The 18,767-nt window shown below is 44.7% G+C and overlaps 1 protein-coding gene across 2 annotated transcripts in view; it reads right to left on the bottom strand.

Moving 5' to 3' along the window:
- P2RY11 (purinergic receptor P2Y11) overlaps window positions 1-18,767 on the bottom strand; it is a 142,978-nt gene that overhangs the window by 116,541 nt on the left and 7,670 nt on the right. Inside the window, exon 2 of one of the 2 annotated variants that reach the window (XM_073622543.1) lies at window positions 6,445-6,769. In XM_073622543.1, the coding sequence (XP_073478644.1) occupies window positions 6,445-6,637 (193 nt within the window). In that variant the 5' untranslated portion in view covers window positions 6,638-6,769. The remainder of the gene's footprint in view (window positions 1-6,444; window positions 6,770-18,767) is intronic. The other variant, XM_073622542.1, reaches the window with a different exon arrangement.

The following is an 18,767-nucleotide window of genomic DNA, read 5'->3' as shown; positions in this document are numbered from 1 at the left end:
GCAGTTTTGAGATTTCCAGAAGATCTGATGGATTTCTGTCACAAACTGGACATCCTACACCCCCCCCCCCCCCCCCCCACTACTTGTGTATAGATCCTCAGGTGGATAGTTCTGGGGGATCTCCTCGATATACAGCTCAAGGGCAATAAAAAGATTGTTACTAGCTGAATGATTCTCTTATTCAGGATCCTGAAATAATCATGAGGGTCGAGCAGGAGCCGGAGGCCTTCTTTGATGCTAATTATACAGCAGAAATCTCTAAGTCAACTCTATGGGAAACACATAAGGCCTTTATAAGAGGAATCTTGATAGGGATTGGAGCGGGGAAAAAGAAAGAAAGGAAAAAAAAGATGGCCCTCTTATATAGGGAGATACAGGAAATAGAACAAAGAAAGGGACCTAAAAGTATCCCTGAGAGGCAAGAATTAATAGTAAAAAGAGAAGAGCTAGAGAAATTGTTAGAACAGGAGAGAAATGTGCTTTCCATATAGTAAATAAGGAAAGATATCAATGGGGTAATAAATCTGGAAAATGGTTGGCTAGAAGAGTAAAAGAAAAAAAAAAACAGGTCATTTATTCTTAAAATGAGGGATGACAAGGGAGAGATGATGTATTCTTCCCCTGAAATTGCAAACATATTTCATTCATATTGTAGTGGTTTGTATAATGTGAGTCAGAGAGGTGCAGATAGAGAGAAGCGAAAGACTGAAGCCCAGGAGTATCTACAGGGCCTAGACCTTCCCAGGGCATCTAAGGAGGAGCTTGAATATTTGGAAGCTTCAATCTCGCAAGAAGAAATGGGAAGTGTAATAAAGAACATGTCCCTGGAAAAGAGCCCAGGCCCTGATGGATACTCCATTTTGTATTATAAAAAATTTCAAATGTTTTTGATCCCTAAGCTGTGCGATTATTTGAACACACTGGCTGAAGGAGAGACTCTCTGGGAGGAGTCATTACTGACCCATATAAACTTTTTTTTTTAAAAGAAGGGAAGGATCCTGCATCCCCAGGGACCTATAGGCCAATATCTCTTTTAAACACAGATATTAAGATTTTTGCTAAAATAATAGCAGAAAGATTGAAACCTTTGCTACCAAGTTGGATTCATAATAACCAGGTAGGGTTTGTTATGGGGAGAGAGGGGCGGGATAATTCCCTGAAGTCTAGGTACATGAAGTAAGAGGAAGGGAGACCCCAGTGGTACTTCTGTCAATAGATGCCAAAAAGGCTTTTGACAGGGTAGAGTGGGGTGGGTGAGAGGATGATGCGATGGGTATTGGCTTTTTACCACCACCCAACGGCTAAAATCAGAATAAATGGGAATCTGTCTGCTCCCTTAGAATTATTTAATGGAACAATACAGGGGTGCCCCCTCTCTCCATTATTGTTCATAATAGCATTGGAACCCTTATTAGCTGCTATTCATAAAAATCCTGATATTAAAGGAGTCAGAGTAGGGGAAAGGGAGTATAGAGTAGCCGCGTATTCAGATAATCTGTTTTTTTACATTTCTAACCCCAGGATAACAATTCCAATAGTTTTAGAGGAGCTGAGTCGGTATGGGAAATTGACAAACTTTAAAATAAATATGTCTAAATCCGAGATTTTGAATATAACTACACTGAGGGAAGAGCAGCAGGCAATTCAACCCAAATTCCCCTTTGTATGGTGTAAGGAGAAGTTGGGTTACTTGGATATAAAATTGACAGCATCCCTAGGGGCTATGCTTAAGGCCAATCATATTCCAATGCTTAATAAAATCAAGGAACAATTGCATATCTTGAAATATAAAACCCTTTCATGGATAGGGAGAATAAATGCACTAAAGATGTATATATTACCAATGCTGATATATATTTTTCAAATGATTCCAATAACACTTCCTCAGGATTAATTCAGGAAATTAAAATCAATGGTATTAGAATATATATGGGCACATAAACATCCTAGGATTGCATACGCAACAATGGTTAAAGAAAAAGAGATGGGGGTAATAGCAGCACCAGATTTTAAAAAATATTATCAGGCGATGTCTATTTCTCGTATTGCAGACTGGATCTATAACAAGGAAGAGAAAAGTTGGGTTAATGTAGAAATCTCACGAAGTAAAGCAGATATAAGGAAGATAGTTTGGCAAATCCACTAACAAGAAACACTTTGAAGATATGGGATGGGTTGGGTAGGCAATTTCACTGGATTATAATTCACCACTAATATCGATATTAGGCACAAATTATTTTATGCCAGGGAAAGAAGAACACATAGGAAATATTACTACAAGATGTGTTGAAAGGAAATAGATTATACGCTTATGCAGAAATTACACGCGAATGGGAAAACAAACCACTAGATAAATGGAGATACACACAATTACAGCATTTTACACAATAACTACCACAACCATTACGAGGAAAGGGGCACATGAGGTTGACCAGTGGGCAATTAAACCCCCTTCCTAAAACAGACCAATTTTTAACTTTCGGCGCTCTCACATTTTCAATGACATTTACTCAATCATGCAACACTGTACCTACATGAAATTTTTGTCCTTTTTTTACACAAATAGAGCTTTCTTTTGGTGGTATTTAATCACCGCTGGGTTTTTTATTTTTTGCGCTATAAAAGAAAAAAGACCGAAAATTCTGTAAAAAAAAAAATGCATTTTTCTTCGTTTCTGTTATAAAATTTTGCAAATTAGTATTTTTTCTTCATATATTTTGGCCAAAATTTATACCGCTACATATCTTTGGTAAAAATAACCCAAATCAGTGTATATTATTTGATCTTTGTGAAAGTTATAGATTCCACAAGCTATGGTGCCAATCTCTGAAAATTGATCACACCTGAAGTACTGACGGCCTATATCATTTCTTGAGACCCTAACAAGCCAGGAAAGTACAAATATCCCCAAAATGACCCCCTTTTGGAAAGTAGACATTCCAATGTATTTAGTAAGAGGCATGGTGAGTTTTTTGAAGTTGTAATTTTTTCCCACAATTCTTTTCAAAATCAAGATTTTTTTTTCTTTTTTTTTCACAAAATTGTTATATTAGCAGGTTATTTCTCACACACAGCATATGCATAGCACAAATTACACCCCAAAACACATTCTACTATTCCTCCTGAGTATGGCAATACCACATTAGAGACTTTTACACAGCGTGGCTACATACAAAGGCCCAACATGCAGGGAGCACCATCAGGCGTTCTTGGAGCATAAATTACACATATAATTTCTTGACTACCTCTTACAATTTTGAAGGCCCTGGAGAACCAGGACAATGGAAACGCCCCAAAAATGACCCTATTTTGGAAAGAAAACAACCCAATATTTAATCTATGAGGCATATCAAGTCTTTTGAACATGTCATTTTTTTCTACAAGTTTTTGGAAAATGTGTAAAGAAAATGAAAACGCATTTTTTTTTACACAACGTTGTCCATTTACACAATGTTTCTAACACATAGCATGTACATACCAAAAACTACACCCCAAAATAGATTCTCCTACTCCTCCTGAGCATGGCGAAACCACATGTGTGAAACTTTTCCACAGCGTACCAACATGCAGGGAGCACCATCAGGTGTTCTAGGGACATAAGTTTCAAATCTAATTTGACTACCTATTACACTTTTGTGAGGCACTGTAGTGGCATGTGTGGCATGGATGATAACTGATGTGGCATGGATGAGCATGAATGGGGATGGATGTGCCGTGGATGGGGATGGCTGAGCATGAATGAGTATGGCTGAGTATGGCCGGGTACGGCTGAGTACGGCTGAGTATGACTGGGTATAGATGGGATGACTGAGTACGACTGAGTACAGCTGGGGATGGCTTGGTATGGCTGGGTACGGCTGAGTATGGCTGGGTATGGCTGGGTATTGCTGAGTATGGATGGGTATAGCTAATTATGGATGGGGGGGATGGGATGGCTGAGCATGGATGGATGGATGAGTATTGCTGAGGGTGGATGGATGGCTGAGCATGGATGGATGGATGAGTATGCTGAGTATGGATGGCTGAGCATGGATGGATTGATGAGTATGCTGAGTATGGATGGCTGAGCATGGATGGATGAGTATGCCGAGTATGGATGAGTATGGATGGGTGAGCATGGATGGATGGATGAGTATGGATGGATGAGTATGCTGAGTATGGATGAGGATGGATGAGTATGGTGAGTATGGATGGGTATGCTGAGCATGAATGGCTGAGTATGCTGAGTATGGATGGATGGATGAGTATGCTGAGTATGGATAGGTATGCTGAGTATGGATGGCTGAGCATGGATGGATGGATGAGTATGCTGAGTATGGATGGATGAGTATGCTGAGTATGGATGGGTGAGCATGGATGGATGGATGAGTATGCTGAGCATGGATGGATTGATGAGTATGCTGAGTATGGATGACTGAGCATGGATGGATGGATGAGTATGCTGAGTATGGATGGCTGAGCATGGATGGATGGATGAGTATGGATGGGTGAGCATGGATGGATGGATGGGCCCCTGGGCTTGGGGCTGGTGGAGCGCCTTTGCCAGTTTTATTTGCCTTCCCTCTCATTTTCATCAGTTGCTAGCCCGCCCAAAAGACAGATTTTTCAAGTTCTGAACTATAGCTCAAAAATGCTCAGATAGTAGGGAAAAGGGAGAAGAAAATTAATCAAATGTTAGCTTGTTCAGTGCGCCTCAGCGTACTGGTCATACATCAACACCTCATCCTCTGCGAGAGTTAATTCCAGGCTAGGTACAGATGAATAACTAGTAGGGAAAATCTTCAGTTCATCTGTTTCTTCCCACTTGCCACAACTCAATTAGAGAGAATAAATCAGCTGGAGGGGTTAGTTTGCAGCAAGAAAAAAATCAAAAATGACAAAAAATAAGGCTGAAAAAGAAGACAGTTCTTTGGTCCCATAGGGGTCTCTCAATAGAATCCGCTGACCATCGGCCTATACAGGAGGTATATCTATGCATAAATATTTAATAGCAACTACAGTTCAATAGCATAAGTTTGAATGTTCATTTCAGCCTTTGAACCCTTTAATTGAGCATTAAATTACCATTTGTTTGACCTTTGTATTGCATTTCTTTATCTCTTCTTATATGCTCCCGTTTCCATAGTATTTGCACAGTATTTACATTTCGCACCAGAGAGAAAGAAAAGTTAATTCCAAGCTAGGTACAGGTGAGTAACCAATAGAGGAATTAACAATTCCTAGATAAACTTCAAATCTCCTGCTGTTCATCCACATTTATTGGAGGGGAGAAGGCTCAATTCAAGTCTGTTCAGATTTTAGTAGTGAGCATTCGCTGAACTCTAGAAAAAAGGATTAATTCCAGACTAGGTACAGATGAAATGGATAGGAGGAAACCAGGCAATTCCCAGGTACACTTCAGGTCTCCTGCTATTCATCCCCATTACTGAAGGGGAAACATGAGCTCAATACAAGTCTGTTTTGGTTTAATTGAGAACATTCACTGAGCTCTTGTTTACAGATACATTTTCCTACCGCAATCCAGTTAGTCTTCTTCCCCTTCCTTTAGGTGGATCTGCAGCGGTGACCTCTCTCAGGGAAGCTGTCAGTCTTGCCTCCGTCGTCTCCACTTTCCCATCAGCACGGGGGGTCTGTACTTCAGCCGGCGTTGATCTTCCCCTTAGTCTGTCTCACCTCCACCGGTCTCCAGGGACGCCAGCAGCGTTCTCCGGCTCAGAGCCGCAATATCACCATGCTGCTCTGCCAGCTAAGAGAAACATCTCTTCCAGTGTCCGGCCCAAGGAACATCAATAACGGGAAGTCCGGGGATAGGGGGGGGCACAAAGCAGGAGGAGAACCCCAGACAAGCCTCGCTGGACCGAGCCAGGGACTGAGCTCCAAAGACCAGCTCGTGGAGCTCCAGAGCGGTCGTTCCGGGTAGGGAAAGTGCCGTCAGCCAGTGCTGTAGCCTCAGCATGTCGACACCAGGTGAGGCGAGGGTCACAGGCGGTGCCGAGGTCTCCGGCGTGAACCTACGTGTCAGCGCTCCGCCCCCACACCATACTCCCAGGCTCCTAAGCTTATAGCGCAAAAGTGGACATCACCATGCCCACCTACAATAGCAGAATGGAAGATACAAATAAGGGAAACATTAGTTAAGGAAAAGTATATTTTTTTTACACAGAGGGTGCCCAGAGAATTTTGAAAAGATATGGAGAAGATGGTCTGACATTTTGGATGTATAATTTGATGGGAGAGTGGTGAGGGGGGGAGTACGGGTGCCAAGGGTTTTTTTTTTTTTTTTTTACCCCATTTTGTATGTTGGGTGTATGTTGTTTGTTAATCTTGTTTTTTGTATGAAAAAGTAATAATAAAGAATGAACTGATTAAAAAAAAACAAATTTCCTGTGCCTTTGTAGCTCACACATCCCCCAAAACATCAGTTTCACAGTAGGAATGGTGTACCTTTCATCGTAGGCAATGTAGTGTTTATGGTTGTGGCCAAAAACCTCAATTTTGGTCTCATCACTCCTAATGACTTTGTGCCAGAAGGTTTGAGGCTTGTCTCTGTGCTGTTTGGCATATTGTAAGCGGGATACTTTGTGGCATTTGCGTAGTAATGGCTTTCTTCTGGAGACTCGACCATGCAGCCCATCATTCTTCAAGTGCCTCCTTATTGTGCATCTTGAAACAGCCACACCACATGTTTTCAGAGAGTCCTGTATTTCATCTGAAGTTATTTGTGGGTTTTTTATTTTTTTGCGCTATAAAAGAAAAAAGACCGAAAATTCTGTAAAAAAAAATGCATTTTTCTTAGTTTCTGTTATAAAATTTTGCAAATTAGTAATTTTTCTTCATATATTTTGGCCAAAATTTATACCGCTACATATCTTTGGTAAAAATAACCCAAATCGGTGTATATTATTTGATCTTTGTGAAAGTTATAGAGTCCACAAGCTATGGTGCCAATCTCTGAAAATTGATCACACCTGAAGTACTGACGGCCTATATCATTTCTTGAGACCCTAACAAGCCAGGAAACTACAAATACCCCCAAAATGACCCCTTTTTGGAAAGTAGACATTCCAATGTATTTAGTAAGAGGCATGGTGAGTTTTTTGAAGTTGTAATTTTTTCCCACAATTCTTTGCAAAATCAAGATTTTTTTTCTTTTTTTTTCACAAAATTGTTATATTAGCAGGTTATTTCTCACACACAGCATATGCATAGCACAAATTACACCCCAAAACACATTCTACTATTCCTCCTGAGTATGGCAATACCACATTAGAGACTTTTACACAGCGTGGCTACATACAAAGGCCCAACATGCAGGGAGCACCATCAGGCATTCTTGGAGCATAAATTACACATATAATTTCTTGACTACCTCTTACAATTTTGAAGGCCCTGGAGAACCAGGACAATGGAAACGCCCCAAAAATGACCCTATTTTGGAAAGAAAACAACCCAATGTATAATCTATGAGGCATATCAAATCTTTTGAGCATGTAATTTTTTTCTACAAGTTTTTGGAAAATGTGTAAAGAAAATGAAAACGCATTTTTTTTTTACACAACGTTGTCCATTTACACAATGTTTCTAACACATAGCATGTACATACCAAAAACTACACCCCAAAATAGATTCTCCTACTCCTCCTGAGTATGGCGAAACCACATGTGTGAAACTTTTCCACAGCGTGGCCACATACAGAGGACCAACATGCAGGGAGCACCATCAGGTGTTCTAGGGACATAAGTTTCAAATCTAATTTGACTACCTATTACACTTTTGTGAGGCACTGTAGTGGCATGTGTGGCATGGATGATAATTGATGTGGTGATGTGGCATGGATGAGCATGAATGGGGATGGATGTGCCGTGGATGGGGATGGCTGAGCATGAATGAGTATGGCTGAGTATGGCCGGGTACGGCTGAGTACGGCTAAGTATGACTGGGTATAGATGGGATGGCTGAGTACGACTGAGTACAGCTGGGGATGGCTTGGTATAGCTGGGTACGACTGAGTATGGCTGGGTATGGCTGGGTATTGCTGATTATGGATGGGTATAGCTAATTATGGATGGGGGTGGATGGGATGGCTGAGCATGGATGGATGGATGAGTATTGCTGAGGGTGGATGGATGGCTGAGCATGGATGGATGGATGAGTATGCTGAGTATGGATGGCTGAGCATGGATGGATGGATGAGTATGCTGAGTATGGATGGCTGAGCATGGATGGATGGATGAGTATGCTGAGTATGGATGGCTGAGCATGGATGGATGAGTATGCTGAGTATGGATGGCTGAGCATGGATGGATGGATGAGTATGCTGAGTATGGATGGCTGAGCATGGATGGATGAGTATGGATGAATGAGTATGCTGAGTATGGATGGGTATGCTGAGCATGGATGGCTGAGTATGCTGAGTATGGATGGATGGATGAGTATGCTGAGTATGGATAGGTATGCTGAGTATGGATGGCTGAGCATGGATGGATGGATGAGTATGCTGAGTATGGATGGATGAGTATGCTGAGTATGGATAGGTGAGCATGGATGGATGGATGGATGAGTATGCTGAGCATGGATGGATTGATGAGTATGCTGAGTATGGATGACTGAGCATGGATGGATGGATGAGTATGCTGAGTATGGATGGCTGAGCATGGATGGATGAGTATGGATGGGTGAGCATGGATGGATGGATGGGCCCCTGGGCTTGGGGCTGGCGGAGCGCCTTTGCCAGTTTTATTTGCCTTCCCCCCTCTCATTTTCATCAGTTGCTAGCCCACCCAAAAGACAGATTTTTCAAGTTCTGAACTATAGCTCAAAAATGCTCAGATAGTAGGGAAAAGGGAGAAGAAAATTAATCAAATGTTAGCTTGTTCAGTGCGCCTCAGCGTACTGATCATACATCAACACCTCATCCTCTGCGAGAGTTAATTCCAGGCTAGGTACAGATGAATAACTAGTAGGGAAAATCTTCAGTTCATCTGTTTCTTCCCACTTGCCACCACTCAATTAGAGAGAATAAATCAGCTGGAGGGGTTAGTTTGCAGCAAGAAAAAAATCAAAAATGACAAAAAATAAGGCTGAAAAAGAAGACAGTTCTTTGGTCCCATAGCATAGCTGCCAACTGTCCCGGATTTCCCGGGACATTCCCGGGACTTGGACTTCATTCCCGGATTTGTGGTGTCCCGGGAAATGTCCCGAAAAATCCGGTTCTCGTTTTTGAAGCCGCCGCCGACGCTAGAGGTCGGCGGCCAGCGGAGACATTGTCTCCGCTGGCCGCCATTTTGTGGAAGTTCAGGAAGACGGCTGGGGGGGGCTAGACGAAGCTTCTGCGTCGCCGCCCACCCCTGCCCCGCTCCGCCTTGGCCCGCCCCGCTCTGCCTCGCCCCGCTCCGCCTCGGCCTGCCTACCCCCCGCCCCACTGCCAGTCTGATATGGAAAGGGGCGGGGGTTCTAGGTGGGGGGGGAGCGCGCGCACCGCTGTGGGACACCTGATGTGAGTGGGGGGGGCACTGGGGACACCTGATGTGAGTGGGGGGGCACTGGGGACACCTGATGTGAGTGGGGGGGGCACTGGGGACACCTGATGTGAGTGGGGGGGCACTGGGGACACCTGATGTGAGTGGGGGGGCACTGGGAACACCTGATGTGAGTGGGGGGGCACTGGGGACACCTGATGTGAGTGGGGGGGCACTGGGGACACCTGATGTGAGTGGGGGGGGCACTGGGGACTCCTGATGTGAGTGGGGGGGCACTGGGGACACCTGATGTGAGTGGGGGGGCACTGGGGACACCTGATGTGAGTGGGGGGGGCACTGGGGACTCCTGATGTGAGTGGGGGGGGCACTGGGGACACCTGATGTGAGGGGGGGCACTGGGGACACCTGATGTGAGGGGGGGCACTGGGGACACCTGATGTGAGTGGGGGGGCACTGGGGACACCTGATGTGAGTGGGGGGGCACTGGGGACTCCTGATGTGAGTGGGGGGGCACTGGGGACTCCTGATGTGAGTGGGGGGGGGCACTGGGGACACCTGATGTGAGGGGGGGCACTGGGGACACCTGATGTGAGGGGGGGGCACTGGGGACACCTGATGTGAGGGGGGGGCACTGGGGACACCTGATGTGAGGGGGGGGCACTGGGGACACCTGATGTGAGGGGGGGCACTGGGGACTCCTGATGTGAGGGGGAGCTCCGCCGGGGACACCTGATGTGAGGGGGAGCTCCGCCGGGGACTCCTGATGTGAGGGGGAGCTCCGCCGGGGACACCTGATGTGAGGGGGAGCTCCGCCGGGGACTCCTGATGTGAGGGGGGGGCACTGTGGACACCTGATGTGAGGGGGGGCACTGGGGACACCTGATGTGAGGGGGGGCACTGGGGACTCCTGATGTGAGGGGGAGCTCCGCCGGGGACACCTGATGTGAGGGGGAGCTCCGCCGGGGACTCCTGATGTGAGGGGGGGCTCCGCCGGGGACACCTGATGTGAGGGGGAGCTCCGCCGGGGACTCCTGATGTGAGGGGGGGCTCCGCCGGGGACACCTGATGTGAGGGGGGGCTCCGCCGGGGACTCCTGATGTGAGGGGGGGCTCCGCCGGGGACTCCTGATGTGAGGGGGGGCTCCGCCGGGGACTCCTGATGTGAGGGGGGGCTCCGCCGGGGACTCCTGATATGAGGGGGGGCTCCGCCGGGGACTCCTGATGTGAGGGGGGGCTCCGCCGGGGACTCCTGGTGTGAGGGGGGGCTCCGCCGGGGACTCCTGGTGTGAGGGGGGGCTCCGCTGGGGACATCTGATGCAAGGACGGACTCTGCTCGGACATGGTGGCAGGCGACGTGGCTGGTGACACGCTCAGGGATCCCCCTGATTCTGCATTATAGTGAGTTGAATGATTTCATTTTATATTACAATGTAATAATAGAAATAATGCGCTTCAATCATCCTGACACCATAACAACCATGGTCCCGGGATGATTGAAGTGCTAACACCAGGTGTTTGGAGTATCTTTATCTGCTGATTGTTAAACTTTCTAGAATACACATATTTCTATTGTGTAGGATCTGGGGCTGCTGTCCCGTCATTTCCCTCTCTCTCCCCCTCTCTCCCCCTCTCTCCCCCTCTCCATCCCTCATTCATTTCAGACTCTAACCACACCCTCTAGAGCCACGCGCATTTAAGCCACGCCCACAATTTCGCACAAGCCACGCCCATTTTTGGCCGCGGCGCACTTCGCGCGCCGCACTTTTCTATTTTTGCTAGGCCACGCCTGCTGACGAATGTCCCGCCCCCTAATTATTGGACAGCTCCGCCTACAGCCACAAACGTGTCCCACATTTTTTTTTTACAATGTTGGCAACTATGCCATAGGGGTCTCTCAATAGAATCCGCTGATCATCGGCCTATACAGGAGGTATATCTATGCATAAATATTTAATAGCAACTACAGTTCAATAGCATAAGTTTGAATGTTCATTTCAGCCTTTGAACCCTTTAATTGAGCATTAAATTACCATTTGTTTGACCTTTGTATTGCATTTCTTTATCTCTTCTTATATGCTCCCGTTTGCATAGTATTTGCACAGTATTTACATTTCGCACCAGAGAGAAAGAAAAGTTCATTCCAAGCTAGGTACAGGTGAGTAACCAATAGAGGAATTAACAATTCCTAGATAAACTTCAAATTTCCTGCTGTTCATCCACATTTATTGGAGGGGAGAAGGCTCAATTCAAGTCTGTTCAGATTTTAGTAGTGAGCATTCACTGAACTCTAGAAAAAAGGATTAATTCCAGACTAGGTACAGATGAAATGGATAGGAGGAAACCAGGCAATTCCCAGGTACACTTCAGGTCTCCTGCTATTCATCCCCATTACTGAAGGGGAAACATGAGCTCAATACAAGTCTGTTTTGGTTTAATTGAGAACATTCACTGAGCTCTTGTTTACAGATACATTTTCCTACTGCAATCCAGTTAGTCTTCTTCCCCTTCCTTTAGGTGGATCTGCAGCGGTGACCTCTCTCAGGGCAGCTGTCAGTCTTGCCTCCGTCGTCTCCACTTTCCCATCAGCACGGGGGGTCTGTACTTCAGCCGGCGTTGATCTTCCCCTTAGTCTGTCTCACCTCCACCGGTCTCCAGGGACGCCAGCTAAGAGTTCTCCGGCTCAGAGCCGCAATATCACCATGCCGCTCCGCCAGCTAAGAGAAACATCTCTTCCAGTGTCCGGCCCAAGGAACATCAATAACGGGAAGTCCGGGGATAGGGGGGGGGCACAAAGAAGGAGGAGAACCCCAGACAAGCCTCGCTGGACCGAGCCAGGGACTGAGCTCCAAAGACCAGCTTGTGGAGCTCCAGAGCGGTCATTCCGGGTAGGGAAAGTGCCGTCAGCCAGTGCTGTAGCCTCAGCATGTCGACACCAGGTGAGGCGAGGGTCACAGGCGGTGCCGAGGTCTCCGGCGCGAACCTACATGTCAGCGCTCTGCCCCCACACCATACTCCCAGGCTCCTAAGCTTATAGCGCAAAATTGGACATCACCATGCCCACCTACAATAGCAGAATGGAAGATACAAATAAGGGAAACCTTAGTTAAGGAAAAGTATATATTTTTACACAGAGGTTGCCCAGAGAATTTTGAAAAGATATGGAGAAGATGGTCTGACATTTTGGATGTTTGATGGGAGAGTGGTGAGGGGGGGAGTACGGGTGTCAAGGGTTTTTGTTTTTTTTTTACCCCATTTCATCACGTGGCGGGGTTGTATGTTGGGTGTATGTTGTTTGTTAATCTTGTTTTTTGTATGAAAAAGTAATAATAAAGATTGAACTGATTAAAAAAAAAAACTATTTTGACCAAATTTCCTGTGCCTTTGTAGCTCACACATCCCCCAAAACATCAGTTTCACAGTAGGAATGGTGTACCTTTCATCGTAGGCCTTGTTGACTCCTCTCCAAATGTAGTGTTTATGGTTGTGGCCAAAAACCTCAATTTTGGTCTCATCACTCCTAATGACTTTGCGCCAGAAAGTTTGAGGCTTGTCTCTGTGCTGTTTGGCATATTGTAAGCGGGATACTTTGTGGCATTTGCGTAGTAATGGCTTTCTTCTGGAGACTCGACCATGCAGCCCATCATTCTTCAAGTGCCTCCTTATTGTGCATCTTGAAACAGCCACACCACATGTTTTCAGAGAGTCCTGTATTTCATCTGAAGTTATTTGTGGGTTTTTCTTTGCATCCCGAACAATTTTCCTGGCAGTTTTAGTTTTAGTAGAAATTTTAGTTGATCTACCTGACGGTGGTTTGGTTTCAACAGAACCCCTCATTTTCCATTTCTTGATTAGTTTGAACACTGCTGATTGGCATTCTCAATTCCTTGGATATCTTTTTATATCCCTTTCCTATTTTATCAGGCCAAAATCACCAGGGTATGTAAACTTTTGATCAGGATCATTTGGGTAGTTTCTGTTGCCATTATGATTTAAAAAGAGTAAAAACACTAACCATCAGTTAAAGAAATGTTTATGTGTTATCATTCATATTCTCTGAAAAATGGCCAAGAAATCATAAATTCTGCCAGGGTATGTAAACTTATGAGCACAACTGTACATACCTGTACATCCTCCCATTTTGGGAGCTGGTATGCGGCCCCCAGGCCACTCACCGGCACGATCGGACACAGCAGATCATAGATCGGGGTACAGGGTAGCTGTGATTGGCTCCGCACTCATGTGATTGCTGTGTCAAATCACAACAGATCACATGTAAACACAGGCTACAATGCATTGCAGTCTGTCGGGTCTCTCCTCTCACAGCAATCGGCTGTGAGAATAGACAGCGCGTAGGCAGTCCCATTTATGTCTACTGGGACACAGTAGCTGCACGGACACAGCCACTGCTCCCAATCCAACATCCTTGCGGGTACAAGACCCAAACACAGATAGATTAGGAGCAGTGGCTGTGTCTATGCATCCACTATCTCAATAGACATAAATGGGACTGCCTGCATGGGGATTCACAGAACACTTGTGCATTCTTGTGCAGGTAAACACAACCCTTGCACCGGGTACACATTGATACACCCCCTGTGAATGAGACCTAATAGTACAGCCAGTCACAGTGTTCCTGATCGTTGCCTCACCAGTGACAATATCACCAGATCAGTGCAGCAGCAACAGTGTTCATGGTCACTGTCACACCAGTGCAGTGTTGCCCCTGCCTGTACTGACCCTGACCTGTTTATTGACCACGTTTCTTCCTGTTGCTTTGACCGATCATTTCCCTGTTTATGTCACTGCCTGCCACCTGAACTGACCCATCTGCACGTCCTGCTGACTATGTTCCTGCGATACACCAGTCCCAGCCATTTCGTGCAGACAACTGCACTCCTGAAACCACAAGAACTCTTTTGTTCTTCCTTTCTTCAGCCTCCTGTACTTGCTAGCCAGGGAACATGGCATTTCTGGGGGTAGCCACGCACCAGTAGGCTAGGCTTGATTGGCTTATAGGAATGGGGACTGCTATGGGTGACGCTACACTAAGCTATATTCCCTGACCACTCATAATGAAGTGACCATTACAGCACACTGTCTTCAATGCAGTGTTGGTTGATTTGTGTGATACACAAGATCCAATGTCTGGTACATATTATTAAGTCGAAACATTGAAAAAAGTCTCACACATGTGGTATTGCCATACTCAGGAGGAGTAGCAGAATGGGTTTTGGGGTGGAATTCAAAGTAAGCATATGCTGTGTGTGAGAACTATCTTACAAAACTGACAACTTTGTGTAAAAAAAAAAAAATTCTTTCTGCATTTTCTAAAAACGTGTGGCAACAAAGTGAAGTCTTTAAAAGACTCATCATGCCTATTGAAAAATATCCTGGGGTGTTTCCTCTCCAAAATGTTGCCATTTTGTGGGTGTTTCTACTGTCCTGGTGCTCCAGGCCTCCAAAAATGTGAGAGGAAGTCAGGAAATTAGATGCGTAAGTTATGTCGCTAAAAAGCCTGAAGTGCTCCTTGAAGAGCTCAGGATTTCGGGCCTCTCTATATGGTTAGACTGTGAAAAACTCTCATACAGGTGGTATTGCAATACTCGGGAGGAGTAGTAGAATGTGTTTTGGGGAGTAATTTACATATACGTATACTGTGAGTTAGAAGTATCTTATTAATTGGCAACTTAGTGCAAAAACAAATTCATTTTCATTTTATTTCTGCATTTCCCAAAAATGTGTGGCAAAAAAAAAAAGACATCTTCAAAAGACTTGTTATGCCCCTTAGAAAATACTTTAGGGTTTTTGCTTTACAAAATGTGGTCAATTTGTGGGTGTTTCCACTGTCCTGGTTCTAAAAATGTGATAGGCAGTTAGAATGTTAGAGTAATTTAGCGCCCCTAGAAAGCCAGAAGGTGCTCCTTGGATTTTGGGTCTCTTTATGCAGTTAGGCTTTGAAAATGTCTCATATATGTGATATCCCCATACTTGGGGGTAGTAGCAGAATGATTTTGGGGCGTAATTGTAAGTAAATCTTCCTTCTCTTTCCTCTTGTCATGTTACATATCACATGACCAGAGAGTGAAAGAAGGAGAAGTTGGCTTCAAGCTCCAGGCGCGGGCACAGCCATTTATGATATCACACTATGGCCAGTCTTCTTTTCTTCTGAGCACCTGGGTTTCCCATTTGAATATGTGGATACGTGGATACCGCGAGTGAGCCTTGGAGATTTACCCCCCGCCATCCGAACATCAGGATCGTTAGCAAGCTTAAAGGCCTTGGCTGGGCTAAAGCCACTTGCCTACTTAAGCTTGCCGTCTGGTAAGCTGAATTAACAGCTACGGTGGATGGGCACATTAATTTATAGGCACACTGTGGTGGTGTTTTATGCTCTTAATGGACATTTGTTATCCTTGATGTCATTTATTATGGACTACAATTATTTTTTTAGCGCAGCTTCCTTTATCTCTTTAATTTTTGGTGTGATCGCACTGTATGCTGCTGCTTTTTTGTTACTGTTTTTGTTAGAGCGGTATCTTTTCCATTCTAATTGTAAGTATGCTTATGCTGTGTGTGAGAAATAACTAAAATGACAACTTTATTTATTTCTTCATTTTCCAAAAAATTTAGGCAAAAAAATGACAAATGACAAAAATGACAAAAGTTCACTATGCTTCTTACTAATTACTTACTTACACAATTGATCAATTTTCAAATATATACAGTATATATAGCATCGTTTGTAAACTCTATAACGTTCACACACACATTTTATACAGTGATTTGGATTATTTTACCAAAGAAATTTATGAAGAAATATTTATTTATTTGCAAAATGGTATAACAGAAACAAAGAAATAGTTTTTTCAAAATGTTTGTTTTATTTATTTTTTTTTATTTATATAGCAAAAAATAAAAAATAAAAAAACAGTGGTGATTAAATACCACAAATGAAAGCTCTATCTGTCTAAAAAAATGATAAAAATTCCATTTGGGTACAGACCTGCATGACTGAGTAATTGTCATTTAACCTCTTCAGATCAGCGCTATTGACGTCGTTCTGTGCATGAGCGGCCTGTGCGCCCCCTGCAGGACGCGCGCGGCACCCTCGGTGATCAGCGAGTCTATGACCCCTTACCACATGATCAGCTGTCAGCCAATGACAGCTGATCATGTGATGTAAACAGAGCCGGTAACCAACTATTTTTTCTCCTCGCGCTGACAGCGTGAGGAGTTAAAAAAAAGCCGATCACCAGCGGCCGTGAGAGGGACATCAGTCCCGATCACGGCGATCATCTGTGCCCCCTGCCAGTGACCACCAGCGTCACCCATCAGTGCCTACAGTGCCACCCATCAGTGCCCACAAACAGTGCAACAACAACAGTGCAGCACATCAATGCCACCTATCAGTGCCCATCAGTGTCACCTACCAGTACCCATAAGTGTCCATCAGTGCCGCCCATCAGTGCTCCCCATCAGTGCCACCCATCAGTGGTACCTATCAGTGCCCATCAGTGCCACCTATCCGTGCCACCCATCAGCGGCCATCAGTGCCGCCTTATTTGTGCCCATCAGTACCACCTTATCTGTGCCCATCAGTGCCGCCTTATCTGTGCCTATCAGTGCCGCCTTAACTGTGCCTATCAGTGCCGCCTTATCTGTGCCTATCAGTGCCGCCTTATCTGTGCCTATCAGTGCCGCCTTAACTGTGCCTATCAGTGCCGCCTTAACTGTGCCTATCCATGCCCATCAGTGCAGCCTATCAGTGCCCACCATTTCCGCCTCATCAGCGCATATCAATGAAGGAGAAAAATTACCTGTTTGCAAAATTTTATAACAAACTATGAAACGTGATTTTTTTTTTTCAAAATTTTCCATCTTTGTTTGTTTAGCAAAAAATAAAAATCCCAGCTTTGATTAAATACCCCCAAAAGAATTGAAAAAGCATTTGTGGGAAAAAAATTATAAAAATTTCATTTGGGTACAGTGTTTTATGACCGCGCAATTGTCATTCAAAGTGTATCAGCGCTGAAAGCTGAAAATTGGTCTGGGCAGGAGGGGGGTTTAAGTGCCCAGTAAGCAAGTGGTTAAAGTATGAAAGCACTGAAAACTTAAAAATGGCCTGGGCAGGAAGGGGGTGAAAGTGTCCGGTCTTTAAGTGGTTAAGTAGAGCTAAACCCTAACCAGATAAAATGTACTTAGCTAAAGCACTGTATATCAAATAACTGCCACATTAAGAAAAAAAAAAATGTCGTCACCTTTGTTCACCTTCTGTTGCTTCTGATCACCTCCTGCCTGTTATGTGGACCTTCTCCAGTTTTGGTTGCACCACTGCTCTGAATTGGTTTTAAGAAAGTGAAAATGTTGGACCAGTCCCATGCAACGTGTGATAAAGCCACCTGTATGGGAACGTGTGACAGGGTGACAATGCAGGGGCTCAATTGGGAGACACTTGTCACATCATAACAAGAGATGCCCTAACAAGGACCGTCATGGCAGGGTCACCAAATATTCTTTTAAATGAGATTCTCTATTCTGGACCCTCCAACAAGGAAAAATCCTAGGTAGTTCTCCCTGTTTATGAAGGGCTGGTTAGCTGTGCTTGCCATAATTAACCACCCTGTCTGTACTGTGCAGTAAATCTTCATTAACAACTGTAACTAGATTTGAACACTGTCTGTCCAAAGGGTTAAAGGTGTAGAGACTGGGCTTCTTGCATTGTATGTTATTCAGGACAGACTTGGGACAAAAAATTTGCAGTCGGCCATGACACCTCCTCCTGAGTAACATCTAAAATGTAAGATATATTTTAAAAAAACATTTTAGTTAGGCTGTGTAAATTGGGAAAACTTAACAAACATATAATGTTTTTTTTCCCCTTATTTGTCTGCAAAAGTAGAAATGCCCTTTAAATGACTTGTCTATATTTGTTAGATCCCCTTTTTTGCTGTTAGATCCCTTTTTTGCAGATAAACAGCAATGTGGGGGTAGAGAGGAACCAGACATCATTCATTACATGTGTGGCATGGGAAGTTTAACTCTTAAGCTGCACATGCAATATAAGATAGTCGCTGCCTGATTCTGCTTTTTCACTCTCTGTATGTGCCGGAAAATATCCGCTGACCACACATTCTTGGTGAGGACATGGATTGGGAAGATTAGAAAACCTGTGTTAGTTACCGTTCCCTCTGGAGCTATACAGTGCTGGCAGTGTTTGCCTGTGCCAATCTCCTTCTGCCACCGTCACCATCCATCTCTTCGCCATCACAGGTGCTGGTGGGTGGTCAGA

The sequence above is a fragment of the Aquarana catesbeiana genome, linkage group LG03 (genome assembly GCF_042186555.1).
Source record: "Aquarana catesbeiana isolate 2022-GZ linkage group LG03, ASM4218655v1, whole genome shotgun sequence".
In the NCBI taxonomy this organism is placed as follows: domain Eukaryota; kingdom Metazoa; phylum Chordata; class Amphibia; order Anura; family Ranidae; genus Aquarana; species Aquarana catesbeiana.
Note: the sequence above shows the minus strand (reverse complement) of the source record. Positions and strands in the feature narration are given on the sequence as shown.